The 18,666-nt window shown below is 46.4% G+C and overlaps 1 protein-coding gene across 1 annotated transcript in view; it reads right to left on the bottom strand.

Annotated features, from left to right (window-relative positions):
• Positions 1 to 1,023: 1,023 nt before the first annotated feature.
• The window catches only part of LOC136673983 (protein inscuteable homolog), a 38,070-nt gene continuing 20,427 nt past the window's right edge, over positions 1,024 to 18,666 (bottom strand). The window contains exons 6-12 of the mRNA XM_066649805.1: positions 16,077 to 16,202; positions 11,630 to 11,801; positions 10,889 to 11,067; positions 6,765 to 6,831; positions 5,653 to 5,808; positions 1,665 to 1,741; positions 1,024 to 1,546 (exon numbers count right to left, since the gene is read on the bottom strand). Coding sequence (XP_066505902.1) covers positions 1,418 to 1,546; positions 1,665 to 1,741; positions 5,653 to 5,808; positions 6,765 to 6,831; positions 10,889 to 11,067; positions 11,630 to 11,801; positions 16,077 to 16,202 — 906 coding nt within the window. The 3' untranslated portion in view covers positions 1,024 to 1,417. The remainder of the gene's footprint in view (positions 1,547 to 1,664; positions 1,742 to 5,652; positions 5,809 to 6,764; positions 6,832 to 10,888; positions 11,068 to 11,629; positions 11,802 to 16,076; positions 16,203 to 18,666) is intronic.

The following is an 18,666-nucleotide window of genomic DNA, read 5'->3' as shown; positions in this document are numbered from 1 at the left end:
GTGTCCGCGTGGGTTTCCTCCGGGTGACTGTCTGTGAGGAGTGTGGTGTGTTCTCTCTGTGTCCGCGTGGGTTTCCTCCGGGTGACTGTCTGTGAGGAGTGTGGTGTGTTCTCTCTGTGTCTGCGTGGGTTTCCTCCAGGTGACTGTCTGTGAGGAGTGTGGTGTGTTCTCCCTGTGTCTGCGTGGGTTTCCTCCGGGTGACTGTCTGTGAGGATTGTGGTGTGTTCTCTCTGTGTCTGCGTGGGTTTCCTCCGGGTGACTGTCTGTGAGGAGTGTGGTGTGTTCTCTCTGTGTCCGCGTGGGTTTCCTCCGGGTGACTGTCTGTGAGGAGTGTGGTGTGTTCTCTCTGTGTTTTTGTGGGTTTCCTCCGGGTGACTGTCTGTGAGGAGTGTGGTGTGTTCTCCCTGTGTCCGTGTGGGTTTCCTCCGGGTGACTGTCTGTGAGTAGTGTGGTGTGTTCCCCCTGTGTCCGTGTGGGTTTCCTCCGGGTGACTGTCTGTGAGGAGTGTGGTGTGTTTCCCCTGTGTCCGTGTGGGTTTCCTCTGGGTGCTCCAGTTTCCTCCCACAGTCCAAAAACACACGTTGGTAGATGGATTGACGACTCAAAAGTGTGCGTAGGTGTGAGTGTGTGTGTGTGTTGCCCTGTGAAGGACTAGCACCCCCTCCAGGGTGTATTCCTGCCCTGCGCCCAATGATTCCAGGTAGGCTCTGGATCCACCGCGACCCTGAATTGGATAAGCGGTTACAGATAATGAATGAATGAATATTCTTATTGATGGAGCCCAGGACAAAATGCACATCAGAGAAATGCAGGACATATTTTAAAACTGACAGTCCACATTCTGCATGGGTTATTAATGTTTCATACTTTACGTTTTAACACGTCATAACGTGTGTGCATGTGTAAGCTGTAAATGTTTAAAAAAACAAACTGGGAAAAGTTTCAGAGACATCAAATAAATGCAGTGTTTAAAGACTGAGATTTAAAGCAGAGTTTAATGTTTATTCAGAATAATCAGACTTTCCTTGGTCGCTGTGAGAATGTTCCTGATCCTTGAGTAAATCCATCCACTGTGTTTCTAGAGTCCAACTCAAAGCAGAAAAACATATTTGAATAAAATGAAATGCATTTTCAGTCCAAAGGTTAAAATAACTGACCACAGCATGTTTACAACATGGAACTAAGCTTAAAGTGTCCACACCTCTGGACAGTGTTTCACACACACACTCACTCACAAACACCTGTGGAACCCCTGTGTGACAGCACAGAAGAATAAACGCTCAACAGCATAGGGCTCTGTGATCACATCACATCATCACTCATTACATCACATCATAACTGTGTGTGTTCCTCAGTGTTGCAGTGGGGGGCGTCACTGTAACAGACCAGTCTCCTGGGTGGGTGATGGTGGGTGGGGTCAGACAAAGCTTTCCTCCATGTTGGAGCAGAGCAGGAAGGAGTCGACCAGTCGGGGCTTGATAAGCTGCTGATGATCAGAAGGAGAAACGCTCTCCGGACACACAGCGGCCAGACGCCTCAGAGCGGCCTGCAGGACACACACATACATCCTGGTCAAATCAGCCTGGACAAACCAGCAAGCAGCGGAGTGCCTTGTGTGTGTGTGTGTGTGTGTGTGTGTGTGTGTAGACACAAGGGAGTCTCACCAGGCAGGCGACAAGTACAGAGTCACTGTTGTTCCTCTCAGCCGGAGAGCGACAGAGCTCAATGAGACGTGGCACAGCTTCATAAACAAACAAACAAAGAGCAATGTCATTTACATAATCACATATTAACCCTCCCCATTCATTTGCATATACAGATGTGACATGAGGTAAAGTAACTCCTGATCAGCTGATCATCATGGGTTAATGCTGATATTAATTTTGGCATTTAATAGTAATACATTAATATATTCATTCATTCATCGTCTGTTACCCTTATCCTGTTCAGGGTTGTGATGGGTCCAGAGCCTGCCTGGAATCACTGGGCGCAAGGCAATAGTAATACAACCTTTGGCAAAAATGATGGAATCACCAGTCTCAGAGGATATTGTTTAATTTTGTAGAAAAAAAGCAGATCACAGATTTGACAAAGAACTAAAGCCATTTCAAATGGCAACTTTCTGACTTTAAGAAACACTAAAAGAAGTCAAGAAAAATAATTTTCAAGCACAGGGAATAAATTATGGAATCACTCAATTCTGAGGAAAAATGATGGAATCACCCTGCAAATTTTACTTACAAACACTAACACCTGAATCAGATTAAAGCTGCTCGTTAGTACACAGGTAAAAAGGAGTGATCACACCTTGGAGAGCTGCTGCAACAAGTGGACTGACATGAATCATGGCTCCAACACCAGAGATGTCAATTGAAACAAAGGAGAGGATTATCACACTCCTTAAAGAGGGTAAATCATCACCCAGTGCTGCACAAGATGTTGGTTGTTCACAGTCAGCTGTGTCTAAAACCTGGACCAGGTACAAATAACATTGGGAGGTGGTTAAAGGCAAGCGTACTGTAGACCAAGGAAGACATCAAAGCGTCAAGACAGAAAACTTAAAGCAATACGCCTTGAAAACAGAGAATGTACAACAAAACAAATGAGGAACAAATGGGAGGAAACTGGAGTCAACGCCTGTGACCGGACTGTAAGATACCGCCTAAAGGAAAAGGGATTTACAGAAAAGCTAAAAGAAAGCCATCACTAACACCTAAACAGAAAAAAAAACAAGGTTACAAGGAAAGGCAATCTTGGACTGTGAATGACTGCATGAAAGTCATATTCAGTGATGAATCTTGAATCTGCATTGGGCAAGGTGATGATGCTGGGACTTTTGTTTGGTGCCGTTCCAATGAGATTAATGCAGACGACTGTCTGAAGAAAACATGCAAATTTCCTCAGTCATTGTGATATGGGGCTGCATGTCAGGGAAAGGCACTGAGGAGTTGGCTGTCATTACATCTTCAATAAATGCACAGGTTTACATTGACATTTTGGACACTTTTCTTATCCCATTTATCAAAAGGATGTTTGGGGATGATGAAATAATTTTTCAGGATGATAATGCATCTTGCCATAAAGTAAAATCTGTGAAAACATTAGATTAGATTAGATTAGATTAGATTAGATTCATCTTTATTGTCATTGTGCAGAGTACAAGTACAGGGCCAATGAAATGTAGTTAGCATCTAACTAAGAAGTGCAATATATAACATTATTTACATAATTTACATAAAGTGCAGTTGTGAAATGACATTATGATTATGGATTGTGATTAAAGTGCAGTTGTGATATGACATTGTGATTATGGTAGTTAAAGTAACCATATATACATATTGAAATATAAAACATGTAAACAAAGTAACATTGTGTAGGTGATGCATTAAGTACTGAAGGATAAATTAAATACAACTTTACAGAAGGTGCAATGTAATGACTGTGCAATGTTTGTTTAAAGTGCCTGAATAGTGTTCATCCGGATAACAGCCTCAGGAAAAAAACTGTTACGAAGCCTGTTAGTGCAGGAACGGAGGCTCCTGTAACGTCTGCCAGATGGTAAAAGGCTAAAAAGTCCATGATTTGGGTGGGTGACGTCCTTGACGATGTTTCTTGCCCTGCCCAGGCAGTGTTTGTGGTAGATATCCTCGATGGTAGGTAATTCGGTGCCTATGACGCGCTGTGCTCTTTTTACCACCCGCTGGAGAGCTTTGCGGTCTGCAGCACAGCAACTGCCGTACCATACAGAGATGCAGTTGGTAAGTATGCTCTCGATGGTACAGTGGTAAAAGTTCACTAGTATCCTGGGACACAAGTGAGCTTTCTTCAGACTCTGAAGAAAATAGAGGCGCTGCTGTGCCTTTTTGATGAGGACGGAGGAGTTCAAGGACCAGGTGAGATCATTGGAAATGTGGAGACCAAGGAACTTGAAACTGGGCACCTGATCCAATGCAGTTCCATTGATGTAAATGGGGGCCTGAGCTTGGTTCCTAGTCCGTCTGAAGTCCATGATGATCTCCTTTGATTTGAGCCTGTTTAGTACCAGGTTATTGTTGTGGCACCACAAGGACAGATGCTGTACTTCATCCCGGTAGCGCATTTCATTATTATCTGTAATCAAGCCTATCACCATGGTGTCATCTGCGAATTTGACTATGGTGTTTGAACCATATGCAGGTACACAGTCATGGGTGAAGAGAGAGTACAGAATCGGGCTAAGAACACAACCTTGTGGAATGCCAGTGTTCAAGGTGATGGTTGATGAATGAAGGTTGCCTAATCTAACAGATTGGGGTCTGTTAGACAGGAAGTCTAAAATCCAGTGGCAGAGTGATGTGCTGATACCCAGATGGTTGCGTTTGGATATCAGCATAGACGGAATCACTGTGTTGAATGCAGAACTAAAATCGATGAACAGCATACTCACATATTCTGAGTTCTGACAGTCCAGGTGGGTTAGTGCAGTGTGTAGTGCTGTTGAGATAGCGTCCTCGGTGGATCTGTTGCTATGATAGGCAAACTGGTGTGGGTCCAGCGTAGCAGGCAGGCAGGATTTCAAGTGGGAAAGAACTAGTCTTTCAAAGCACTTGGAAATTATTGGAGTGAGTGCAGCAGGTCGAAAGTCTTGAAGAAAGACACATAAGGTCAATGTCATGGTCTCAATCCAATTGAAAATCTGTGGTGGAAGTTAAAGAAAATAGTCCATGACAAGGCTCCAACCTGCAAAGCTGATCTGGCAACAGCAATCAGAAAAAGCTGGAGCCAGATTGATGAAGAGTACTGTTTGTCACTCATTAAGTCAATGCCTCAGAGACTGCAAGCAGTTATAAAAGCCAGAGGTGGTGCAACAAAGAACTAGTGATGTGTTGGAGTGTGATTTTGTTTGTCATGATTCCATAATTTTTTCCTCAGAATTGAGTGATTCCATAATTTATTCCTTGTGTTTGTTCTAAAAATCTAACTGTTACTGGCCACCACCATTATTTTTCTTGATTTCTTTTAGTGTTTCTTAAAGCCAGAAAGTTGTCATTTGAAATGTCTTTAGTTTTTTGTCAAATCTGTGATCTTCTTTTTTTCTACAAAATTAAACAACTGAAAGAACATCCTCAGAGACTGGTGATTCCATCATTTTTGCCAGGGGTTGTATATATTACCTTAATTAAAAGTTTAGGGGTAACTTTTGATTTTCTTATCAAATACAGTCAAAACTGCCTTCTTCCACTCATGCAATGTTCCAAAGCTCAGCATGTTTTATTATAACTTACTGGAATGCGCTCCTGGCAGGGAGCATTACATAAGCTTCAGTCAGTTCAAAATACAGAAGCGATTGTGCTCACTACAGCTAGAGGATTTGCATTAACTATATAATACTCCTCTTGTCTTATAAACCTCTAAATGGTTTCTTAGTGAACTTCTCATACCCTATCACCCATCACATACTCATTATTCACAGGACACCAGTCTACTCTTAGTTCCTCTCATTAGGAAAAACACTGCAAGAGGAAAGTACCTTTTCTCAAAAGCTCCTCAATTCTGGAATAACCTCCTGTTACTGCCTTTATAATAACATCATATTACTGCTTTAGTTATACCTTAGTTTACTAAGTTTTCTGGTAACCATCACCCAGCCTGCACTCTTTCTGTGTTTTATACCTTGAAGCTGAATGGCCACCTGTGCTACATCCGGGTCTCGGCTGAGGCGAGCAAGCGTGACTGCAGCTTTCTGCTGAACTCGCTCACATGCAGCACCCTCTGATGGATTGGAAGAGGAAGGTTTCTCCCCCAACAACAGCAGCAGACGGTCAATCCCTAAACAAAGAAACATTGTGAGGAGCAGTAGCTCATGCAGCTCAGGCTAATCTTAGATCAGTTCAGATCACAACTTGGGTTTCATTTATTTAGAACCTCAATCAACAGGACAGTGAGGACACTTACAATTCTCTTTATTTATGTAAATCATAATTTAACAGATAAAAGAACAACAAAAACATTTTCAATATTTTCAGGCATGAGCTTAATTCTATTTGTTGAATATACACACATTAAAAAATTCATACCTGCATCTCACTCAGAACGCTGGCAAAGAGGCATTTACCACTGTGTCACATCAGTCTTATTTATCTTTGGTGCATAGAATCCGACATATGTTTTTCCCAAAAAAGCTGTTTTCCTGTCCATCTCACACAAATCTGGGCCCAAAGAAGTCACTGGCATTCCTGCTCAACATTAACCCTAACCCTAGCTTCTTTTTTAGACCATTTCAGGGTTGCCTCAACTCCTTGAACCCCTTCATGGTTTTATGAACTGTAGACAGTTGAAACCTAAACTCTTTGTGATCTTTGTGCTCTGAGAAACAGTCTTTGAACTGACTGATGATTCTCTCATGAAGTTCGAGACAAAGCCCTGAACCATGATCCATCCTGGCTCACACAGACTCAGCCTTTGGTGGAGGCTCCATTTCTCTTCAGTCCTGACAAACTTACATGGAACCAGTAAACTGCAGCTGTGGAACCTTTTCCAGATTTTTCTGAGTGTGTTGCAGGCATCACATTCTAGTTTGGTTTGTTATTGAAAACCTGGATCACATTTTCTTTGTATTTTATTAGTTTAAAAGTTTAGGTGACATTACAGTTTTCAGTTCTTGTGGAACCTTTGGAAAGTGTCCTAACTTTCCTGGGAAATTGGTTTTGTAAATATTAATATATTTGATAGACCAGAGAGCACCTCTCCTCAGCCTGAGTGTGATTAGAGCACTTTATACGAACCATTCTCCAGTAAAACCTCTGCAGCCGACTGCTCCAGCACCGACAGGTTCGCCAGAATAGTGACGACCTGAAGACAACAACAAAAATCACAAATCAGAACACAAAAACAATCACACAACATCAAATAGTACACACAACTGACCATCAGGACTGCACAGACTCAACCGGCCCGTTTACTACAGCGCCACCATCAGGAATGCGCAAACACGACCGACCCGTTTACTACAGTGCCACCATCAGGAACGCGCAAACATGACCGGCCCATTTACTACAGTGCCACCATCAGGACTGCGCAGACACAACCGGCCCATTTACTACAGCGCCACCATCAGGAACGCGCAAACATGACCGGCACATTTACTGCAGCGCCACCATCAGGAAGGCACAAACATGACCAGCCCGTTTACTACAGTGCCACCATCAGAAACGCGCAAAGACGACCTGCCCATTTACTACAGTGCCACCATCAGGACTGCGCAGACACAACCGGCCCATTTACTACAGCACCACCATCAGGAATGCACGAACACAACCAGCCCATTTACTACAGTGCCACCATCAGGAACGCACAAACACGACCAAGCCATTTACTACAGCGTCACCATCAGGAATGCACAGACACACCCAGCCCATTTACAAGAGCGCCACCATCAGGAATGCACAGACACGACCAGCCCATTTACTACAGTGCCACCATCAGGAATGCACAAACACGACCAAGCCATTTACTACAGCGCCACCATCAGGAACGCACAAACATGACCGGCCCATTTACTACAGTGCCACCATCAGGAACGCACAAACACGACCAAGCCATTTACTACAGCGCCACCATCAGGAATGCACAAACACGACCAAGCCATTTACTACAGCGCCACCATCAGGAACGCACAAACATGACCGGCCCATTTACTACAGTGCCACCATCAGGAACGCACAAACACGACCAAGCCATTTACTACAGTGCCACCATCAGGAATGCACAAACACGACCAAGCCATTTACTACAGCGCCACCATCAGGAACGCACAAACATGACCGGCCCATTTACTACAGTGCCACCATCAGGAACGCACAAACATGACCAGCCCATTTACTACAGCGCCACCATCAGGAACGCACAAACACGACCAAGCCATTTACTACAGCGCCACCATCAGGAATGCACAGACACGACCAGCCCATTTACTACAGTGCCACCATCAGGAACGCACAAACACGACCAAGCCATTTACTACAGCGCCACCATCAGGAATGCACAGACAAGACCAGCCCATTTACTACAGTGCCACCATCAGGAACGCACAAACACGACCAAGCCATTTACTACAGCGCCACCATCAGGAATGCACAGACACGACCAAGCCATTTACTACAGCGCCACCATCAGGAACGCACAAACATGACTGGCCCATTTATTACAGTGCCACCATCAGGAACGCACAAACACGACCAAGCCATTTACTACAGCGCCACCATCAGGAACGCACAAACATGACTGGCCCATTTATTACAGTGCCACCATCAGGAACGCACAAACATGACTGGCCCATTTATTACAACGCCACCATCAGGAATGCACAAACACGACCAAGCCATTTACTACAGCGCCACCATCAGGAACGCACAAACATGACCGGCCCATTTACTACAGTGCCACCATCAGGAACGCACAAACATGACCAGCCCATTTACTACAGTGCCACCATCAGGAATGCACAAACACGACCAAGCCATTTACTACAGCGCCACCATCAGGAATGCACAGACACGACCAGCCCATTTACTACAGTGCCACCATCAGGAACGCACAAACACGACCAAGCCATTTACTACAGCGCCACCATCAGGAATGCACAAACACGACCAAGCCATTTACTACAGCGCCACCATCAGGAACGCACAAACATGACCGGCCCATTTACTACAGTGCCACCATCAGGAACGCACAAACATGACCAGCCCATTTACTACAGTGCCACCATCAGGAATGCACAAACACGACCAAGCCATTTACTACAGCGCCACCATCAGGAATGCACAGACACGACCAGCCCATTTACTACAGTGCCACCATCAGGAACGCACAAACACGACCAAGCCATTTACTACAGCGCCACCATCAGGAATGCACAGACACGACCAAGCCATTTACTACAGCGCCACCATCAGGAACGCACAAACATGACTGGCCCATTTATTACAGTGCCACCATCAGGAACGCACAAACACGACCAAGCCATTTACTACAGCGCCACCACCAGGAACGCACAAACATGACTGGCCCATTTACTACAGTGCCACCATCAGGAACGCACAAACACGACCAAGCCATTTACTACAGCGCCACCACCAGGAACGCACAAACATGACTGGCCCATTTACTACAGTGCCACCATCAGGAACGCACAAACACGACCAAGCCATTTACTACAGCGCCACCATCAGGAATGCACAGACACGACCAGCCCATTTACTACAGTGCCACCATCAGGAATGCACAAACACGACCAAGCCATTTAATACAGCGCCACCATCAGGAACGCACAAACATGACCGGCCCATTTACTACAGTGCCACCATCAGGAACGCACAAACACGATCATCCCGTTTTCAACAGTGCCACCATCAGGATTGCGCAGACAGGATCGGCCCGTTTATCACAGTGCCACCATCAAGACTGCATAGACACGACCAGCCCGTTTACTACAGCGCCACCATCAGAACGCACATACACGATCAACCCGTTTTCTACAGAGCCACCATCAGGACTGCGCAGACACAACCGGCCCATTTACTACAGCGCCACCATCAGGAATGCACAAACAAGAACAGCCCATTTACTACAGCACCACCATCAATAACACACAAACATGATCAACCCGTTTTTCTACAGTTCCACCATCAGAACTGCACAGACACAAATGGTCAATTTACTACAGTGCCAACATCAGTAATGCATAAACACGATTGGCTTGTTTACTACAGTGCCACCTTCAGGAACGCACAAGCACGACCGGCCCATTTACTACAGCGTGACTTTCAGGAATGCATAGACACGACCTGCCCGTTTACTACAGCGCTACCATCAGGACTGTGCAGATGCAACCGGCCCATTTACTACAGCGCCACCATCAGGAACGTGCAAACATGACTGGCCCATTTACTACAGCGCCACCATCAGGAACTAACAAACACGACTGGCCCATTTACTACAGCGCTACCATCAGGACTGCACAAACATGATCAACCCGTTTTTCTGCAGTGCCACCATCAGAACTGCACAGACACAACCGGACAGTTTACTACAGCGCCACCATCAGGAACGCACAAACACAATCAACCCGTTTTCAACAGTGCCACCATCAGGATTGCGCAGACAGGATCGCCCCGTTTATTACAGCGCCACCATCAAGACTGCATAAACACGACCGGCTCATTTACTACAGCGCCACCTTCAGGAACGCACAAACATGTCCAGCCCGTTTACTACAGCGCCAGCATCAGAACGCACAAACACGATCAACCCGTTTTCTACAGCGCCACCATCAGAACTGCGCAGACACTACTGGCCCATTTTTCTACAGTTCCACCATCAGAACTGCACAGACACAACTGGCCAATTTACTACAACGCCACCTTCAGGAACGCACAAACACGACCAGCCCGTTTACTACAGCGCCACCATCAGGAACGCACAAACACGATCAACCTGTTTTCTACAGCGCCACCATCAGGACTGCGCAGACGCAACCGTCCCATTTACTACAGCGCCACCATCAGGAACGCACAAACATGATCAACCCGTTATCTACAGCGCCACCATCAGGACTGCGCAGACAAAATCGGCCCATTTACTACAGCGCCACCATCAGGAACGTGCAAACACGACCGGCTCGATTACTACAGCGCCACCATCAGGAACCAACATACACGAGCGGCCCATTTACTACAGCGCCACCATCAGAACTGCACAGACATATCCGGCCAATTTACTACAGCGCCACCATCAGGAACCAACAAACACGACCGGCCCATTTACTACAGCGCCACCATCAGGAACGCACAAACATGATCAACCCATTTTTCTACAGTGCCACCATCAGAACTGCACAGCCGCTGACCTGGTCTTTGGAGTAGGGTGTGTCCACTCTCTGGCGGTCCCTGCAGGCCTGGAGGAGAATATGCACTGCATCCAGCTGCAGCAAGATCTCACACGCCATGCTGTCAAAGAAGGTGATATTCGCCAGAGCTGCTGAAGCCAGGAGAAACACTTCACCACAGGAGGCGCTCTCACACAGCTCTGAGAACACACAAGTATAAACATATACACAGACACACACACACACATCACATAAATTCTGACTCTTTGAAACTAAATTCTGAATTAATAATATTAATATTTGATGCTAAATGTTGATTTTATGATAATGCATTACTTATACATTAATAATTTAAAGTGGAAATTAACAATTTAGAGTGACAAAGGAGTAGGAGTAATTTAATATGAACCAAGGGGAGTAGTAAAGGACTTGGATGATTGAGGGGATTTAAGGTGGTCCGAGAGGAATGTAAAATACTAGCAGAATTTTAAAGAGGACCAGCGGACTGATATAATAATGGGAGGTATTTAACAAGGACTTGGGGAGTGGTAAGGAGTATCTGTGATTTAAGGTGTAATTTAAAGTGGACTAGTGATTGGTATAGGAGTAAATTAAGGTGAACTGAAGAATGGTGTAGGTGCAATTTAAGGATGATTGGGGAAGTGGTAAAAGTTTTGGGGTAATTTTAGGTGGACTGGAGTAGTGGTAAAAGTGTAGGTGTAATTTAATGGGGACTGGGGAAATGATAAGATCAATACTCACTGATGAGCGCCGTGAGGATGTCCTGCATGCTTTCCAGGAAGCTGCTAAGGTGCTGGGTGGATGTGTGGTGAGGAGACGTGATCTGAGCCACAACTGCTGCTGCTTCGGCCCGAGCCGCTTCAGCACAACCTTCATCCGTCAGAATATCAGCCAGACACAGGACACCATCCACCTGCAGTCATCACACACACACACAAATGATATCAGTCAAACACAGGACACCATCAACATGTGATCATCACACACACACGCACACACACACACACACACACACACACAAAGACCTGGGGATCTTATTGTTTGGTTTAATTTCTGTGATTTCTTCTAATATTCCACTGGGGGGCGATGCTGGACCACTTTAAAAAGGCAAACATAACTGCACTTCTGCGGAACCCAAACACATGTGCAGCTTTCCTTGATCTCTGTCCACTGTCCTTCAGCTGTCTACTGTCCTTCAGCTCTGTCCACTGTCTTCAGCTCTTTGCACTGTCTTCAGCTCTGTCCACTGTCCATCAGCTCTGTCCACTGTCCTTCAGCTCTGTCTACTGTCCTTCAGCTCTGTCCACTGTTCTTCAGCTCTGTCCACTGTCTTCAGTTCTGTCCACTGTTCTTCAGCTCTGTCTACTGTCCTTCAGCTCTGTTCACTGTTCTTCAGCTTTATCCACTACTCAAATCTTTGTCCACTGTCTTCAGCTCTTTCCACTGTTCTTCAGCTCTGTCCACTGTCTTCAGCTCTGTCCACTGTTCTTCAGCTCTGTCTACTGTCCTTCAGCTCTGTTCACTGTTCTTCAGCTTTATCCACTACTCAAATCTTTGTCCACTGTCTTCAGCTCTTTCCACTGTTCTTCAGCTCTGTCTACTGTCCTTCTACTCTGTTCACTGTTCTTCAGCTTTATCCACTACTCAAATCTTTGTCCACTGTCTTCAGCTCTGTTCACTGTTCTTCAGCTTTATCCACTACTCAAATCTTTGTCCACTGTCTTCAGCTCTTTCCACTGTTCTTCAGCTCTGTCCACTGTCTTCAGCTCTGTCCACTGTTCTTCAGCTCTGTCTACTGTCCTTCAGCTCTGTTCACTGTTCTTCAGCTTTATCCACTACTCAAATCTTTGTCCACTGTCTTCAGCTCTTTCCACTGTTCTTCAGCTCTGTCTACTGTCCTTCTACTCTGTTCACTGTTCTTCAGCTTTATCCACTACTCAAATCTTTGTCCACTGTCTTCAGCTCTTTCCACTGTTCTTCAGCTCTGTCTACTATCCTTCTACTCTGTTCACTGTTCTTCAGCTTTATCCACTACTCAAATCTTTGTCCACTGTCTTCAGCTCTGTCCACTAATTTCAGCTCTGTTCACTGTCCTTCAGCTCTGTCCACTACTCACATCTCTGTCCACTGTCTTCAGCTCTGTCCACTGTCTTCAGCTCTGCCCACTGTCCTTCAGCTCTGTCCACTGTCCTTCAGCTCTGTCCACTACTCACATCTCTGTCCACTGTCCTTCATCTCTGTTCACTATCCTTCAGCTCTGTCTACTACTCACATCTCTGTCCACTGTCCTTCATCTCTGTCCACTGTCCTTCAACTCTGTCCACTACTCACATCTCTGTCCACTGTCCTTCATCTCTGTTCACTATCCTTCAGCTCTGTCTACTACTCACATCTCTGCCCACTGTCTTTCAGCTCTGTCTATTGTCATTCAGCTCTGTCCACTGTCCTTCAGCATTGTCCACTGTCCTTCAGCTTTGTCCACTGTCCTTCAGCTCTGTCCACTACTCACATCTCTGTCCACTGTCCTTCATCTCTGTTCACTGTCTTCAGCTCTGTCCACTGTCTTCAGCTCTGTCCACTGTCCTTCAGCTTTGTCCACTGTCCTTCAGCTCTGTCCACTGCTCACATCTCTGTCCACTGTCCTTCATCTCTGTTCACTGTCTTCAGCTCTGTCCACTGTCCTTCAGCTCTGTCCACTGTCTTCAGCTCTGTCCACTGTTCTTCAGCTCTGTCCACTGTTCAGCTCTGTCCACTGTCTTCAGCTCTGTCCACTGTTCTTCAGCTCTGTCCACTGTTCAGCTCTGTCCACTGTTCTTCAGCTCTGTCCACTACTGACATCTCTGTCCACTGTCCTTCAGCTCTGTCCACTGTCTTCAGCTCTGTCCGCTGTCCTTCAGCTCTATCCACTGTCTTCAGTTCTTTCCACTGTTCTTCAGCTCTGTCCACTGTCTTCAGCTCTGTCCACCGTCCTTCAGCTCTGTTCACTGTTCTTCAGATTTGTCCACTACTCACATCTTTGTCCACTGACTTCAGCTCTGTTCACTGTCCTTCAGCTCTGTCTATTGTCATTCAGTTCTGTCCACTATCCTTCAGCTCTATCCACTATTATTCAGCTCTGTCCACTATCCTTCAGCTCTGTCCACTGTCCTTTAACTCTGTCCACTGTCCTTCAGCTCTGTCTACTACTCACATCTCTGTCCAATGTCCTTCAGCTCTGTCCACTATCCTTCAGCTCTGTCTATTGTCATTCAGCTCTGTCCACTATCCTTCACCTCTGTCCACTGTCCTTTAGCTCTGTCCACTGTCCTTTAGCTCTGTCCATTACTCACATCTCTGTCCACTGTCCTTTAGCTCTGTCCACTACTCACATCTCTGTCCACTGTTCTTTATCTCTGTCCACTGTTCTTCATCTCTGTCCACTGTTCTTCATCTCTGTCCATTGTCCTTCAGCTCTGTCCACTATCCTTCAGCTCTGTCCACTACTCACATCTCTGTCTATTTTCTTTCATCTCTGTCCACTGTCCTTCACCTCTGTCCACTGTCCTCCAGCTCTGTCCACTATCCTTCAGCTCTGTCCACTACTCACATCTCTGTCCACTGTCCTTCAGCTCTGTCCACTGTCTTTCAGTTTTGTCCACTGTCCTTCAGCTCTGTCCACTGTCCTTCAGCTCTGTCCACTGTCCTTCAGCTCTGTCCACTATCCTTCAGGTCTGTCCACTACTCACATCTCTGTCCACTGTCCTTCAGCTCTGTCCACTGTCCTTCAGCTTTGTCCACCTTCCTTCAGCTCTGTCCACTGTGTTTCAGGTGCTGGGGGCGATGATGGCGTTGGAGTTGGTGTTGATGATGGAGTTGGAGTTGGTGTTGATGATGATGCTGTTGTTAGTGGTGTTGGTGTTGATGAAGATGGTGGTGTTGGTGATGGTTTGGATGACAGTGGTGTATGTGATGGTGGTGGCCTTGATGATGGTGTTGGTGGTGGTGATGGTGGTGGTGTTTGGTGATGATGCTGGTGTTGGTGGTGGTGATGGTGGTGTTGGTGGTGGTGATGGTGGTGTTGGTAATGATGGTGGTGTTGGTGGTGGTGATGGTGTTGTTGGTGTTGGTGTTGGTGATGATGGTGGTGTTGATGATAGTGATGGTGGTGGTGATGATGGTGATGGTGCTTGTGATGATGGTGTTGGTGTTGGTATTGGTGGTGATGATGATGGCGGTGGTAGTGATGTTGATGGTGTTGTTGATGATGATGGTGGTAGTGATGATGGTGATGGTGGTGGTGATTATGGTGTTGGTGGTGGTGATGGTGTTGGTGGTGGTGTCAGTGTTGATATTGGTGGTGATGGTGTTGGTGGTGTTGATGATGATGATGGCGTTGATAATGGTGGCGTTGATGATAGTGACGTGATAGTGACGGTGGTGGTGATGATGGTGATGGTCTTGGTGGTGTCAGTGTTGGTATTGATGGTGATGATGATGGTTGTGGTGGTGGTGATGGTGTTGATAATGGTGATGGTGGTGTTGGTGGTTGTGTCGGTGTTGGTATTGGTGGTGGTGTTGATGATGGTGGTGGTGGAGGTGATGGTGTTGGTGGTGTTGATGATAGTGATGGTGGTGGTGATGATGGTGATGTGGTGGTGATGATGGTGTTGGTGGTGGTAATGGTGTTGGTGGTGGTGTCGGTGTTGGTGTTGGTGTTGGTATTGGTGGTGATGATGATGGTGGTGGTGATGGTGTTGGTGCTGATTATGATGGTGGTGTTGGTGATGGTTTGGATGATGGTGTTGGTGGTTGTGATGATGGTGATTTTTGTGATGGTGTTGATGATGGTGGTGTTGGTGATGGTGGTGGTGATGATGTTGATGATGGTGGTGTCAGTGATTGTAGTATTGGTGGTGCTATTGATGATGGTGTTGGTGGTGATGGTGTTGATGATGGTGATGGTGATGACGGTGTTGGTGGTGGTGGTGTTTATGATGATGGTGATGTGGAGGTGATGACGGTGTTGGTGGTGGTGTTGGTGTTGATGATGATGAGGGTGGTGGTGAGGATGGTGTTGTTTGGTAGAGTTTTTTAACACTTAGGTGTCACCACTGGACTTGGAACTCAACTTTTATATATCCTCCTTTTCCCTTTGTGGGGCAGGAGTACATAACAGTCACTAGCTCCTTTCACATGGACAAAGCACTACCTTTTCCAGTTGGTTGGTGCCTTCCTCCACGCAGCAGATTGAGGCCACCGTCCTCAGGGCGAGAGCGTAGAGACTGGAGAAACAGTCCTGTCTGCAGATCCTTAACAGTGCCACCACTGCCCCCTCCTGACACAATACACACATTACACAACATATTATACACATTATACATCAGTGTAACAGAGTAATGTTAATCTAATGTTGATGTGTAGCTGTGTGTCAGTGTAGTGTTGTGGTGGTGTGGTTGTGCAGTTGTGTAGTGTTGTGGTGGTGTGGTTGTGTGGTTTTGCGATTGTGTAGTGTTGTAGTGGTGTGGTTCTGCAGTTGTGTAGTGTTGTGGGGGTGTGTTTGTTCTGTGCTGTTATGTAGTGTTGTGGTGGTGTGGTTCTGCAGTTGGGTAGTGTTGTGGTGGTGTGGTTCTGCAGTTGGGTAGTGTTGTGGTGATGTGGTTCTGCTGTTGGGTAGTGTTGTGGTTCTGCAGTTGTGTAGTGTTGTGGTTCTGCAGTTGTGTAGTGTTGTGGTGGTGTGGTTCTGCAATTGTGTAGTGTTGTGGTGGTGTGGTGGTGCAGTTGTGTAGTGTAGTGGTGGTGTGGTTGTGCAGTTGTGTATTGTTGTGGTGGTGTGGATGTGCAGTTGTGTAGTGTTGTGGTGGTGTGGTAGTGCAGTTGTGTAGTGTTGTGGTGGTGTGGTTGTGCAGTTGTGTAGTGTTGTGGTGATGTGGTTCTGCAGTTGTGTAGCATTGTGGTGGTGTAGTTGTGTAGTGTTGTGATGGTGTGGTTGTGTAGTTGTATAGTGTTGTGGTGGTGTGGTTGTGCAGTTGTGTATTGTTGTGGTGGTGTGGTTGTGCAGTTGTGTAGTGTTGTGGTGGTGTGGTTGTGTAGTTGTGTATTGTTGAGGTGGTGTGGTTGTGCAGTTTTGTATTGTTGTGGTGGTGTGGTTCTGCAATTGTATAGTGTTGTGGTGGTGTGGTTCTGCAGTTGGGTAGTGTTGTGGTGGTGTGGTTGTGCAGTTGTGTAATGTTGTGGTGGTGTGGTTGTGCAGTTGTGTATTGTTGTGGTGGTGTGGTTCTACAATTGTGTAGTGTTGTGGTGGTGTGGTTCTGCAGTTGGGTAGTGTTGTGGTGGTGTGGTTGTGCAGTTGTGTAGTGTTGTGGTGGTGTGGTTGTGCAGTTGTGTATTGTTGTGGTAGTGTGGTTCTACAATTGTGTAGTGTTGTGGTGGTGTGGTTCTGCAGTTGGGTAGTGTTGTGGTGGTGTGGTTCTGCAGTTGGGTAGTGTTGTGGTGATGTGGTTCTGCAGTTGGGTAGTGTTGTGGTTCTGCAGTTGTGTAGTGTTGTGGTGGTGTGGTTCTGCAGTTGGGTAGTGTTGTGGTGGTGTGGTTCTGCAGTTGGGTAGTGTTGTGGTGGTGTGGTTCTGCAGTTGGGTAGTGTTGTGGTGATGTGGTTCTGCAGTTGGGTAGTGTTGTGGTTCTGCAGTTGTGTAGTGTTGTGGTGGTGTGGTTCTGCAGTTGGGTAGTGTTGTGGTTCTGCAGTTGTGTAGTGTTGTGGTGGTGTGGTTGTGCAGTTGTGTAGTGTTGTGGTGGTGTGGTTGTGCAGTTGTGTATTGTTGTGGTGGTGTGGTTCTGCAATTGTGTAGTGTTGTGGTGGTGTGGTTCTGCAGTTGGTTAGTGTTGTGGTGATGTGGTTGTGCAGTTGTGTAGTGTTGTGGTGGTGTGGTTGTGCAGTTGTGTATTGTTGTGGTGGTGTGGTTCTGCAGTTGGGTAGTGTTGTGGTGATGTGGTTCTGCTGTTGGGTAGTGTTGTGGTTCTGCAGTTGTGTAGTGTTGTGGTTCTGCAGTTGTGTAGTGTTGTGGTTCTGCAGTTGTGTAGTGTTGTGGTGGTGTGGTTCTGCAGTTGTGTAGTGTTGTGGTGGTGTGGTGGTGCAGTTGTGTAGTGTAGTGGTGGTGTGGTTGTGCAGTTGTGTAGTGTTGTGGTGGTGTGGTTGTGCAGTTGTGTATTGTTGTGGTGGTGTGGTTGTGCAGTTGTGTAGTGTTGTGGTGGTGTGGTAGTGCAGTTGTGTAGTGTTGTGGTGGTGTGGTTGTGCAGTTGTGTAGTGTTGTGGTGATGTGGTTCTGCAGTTGTGTAGCATTGTGGTGGTGTAGTTGTGTAGTGTTGTGATGGTGTGGTTGTGTAGTTGTATAGTGTTGTGGTGGTGTGGTTGTGCAGTTGTGTATTGTTGTGGTGGTGTGGTTCTGCAGTTGTGTAGTGTTGTGGTGGTGTGGTTCGGCAGTTGGGTATTGTTGTGGTTCTGCAGTTGGGTAGTGTTGTGGTTCGGCAGTTGTGTAGTGTTGTGGTGGTGTGGTTCTGCAATTGTGTAGTGTTGTGGTGGTGTGGTTCTGCAGTTGGGTAGTGTTGTGGTTCTGCAGTTGTGTAGTGTTGTGGTGGTGTGGTTCTGCAATTGTGTAGTGTTGTGGTGGTGTGGTTGTGCAGTTGTGTAGTGTTGTGGTGGTGTGGTTGTGCAGTTGTGTATTGTTGAGGTGGTGTGGTTGTGCAGTTGTGTATTGTTGTGGTGGTGTGGTTCTGCAATTGTGTAGTGTTGTGGTGGTGTGGTTCTG

Source organism: Hoplias malabaricus, chromosome 17, assembly GCF_029633855.1.
Source record: "Hoplias malabaricus isolate fHopMal1 chromosome 17, fHopMal1.hap1, whole genome shotgun sequence".
NCBI lineage: Eukaryota > Metazoa > Chordata > Actinopteri > Characiformes > Erythrinidae > Hoplias > Hoplias malabaricus.
The sequence above is the reverse complement of the archived record's forward strand: the minus strand, read 5'-3'. Positions and strand labels throughout refer to the sequence as shown.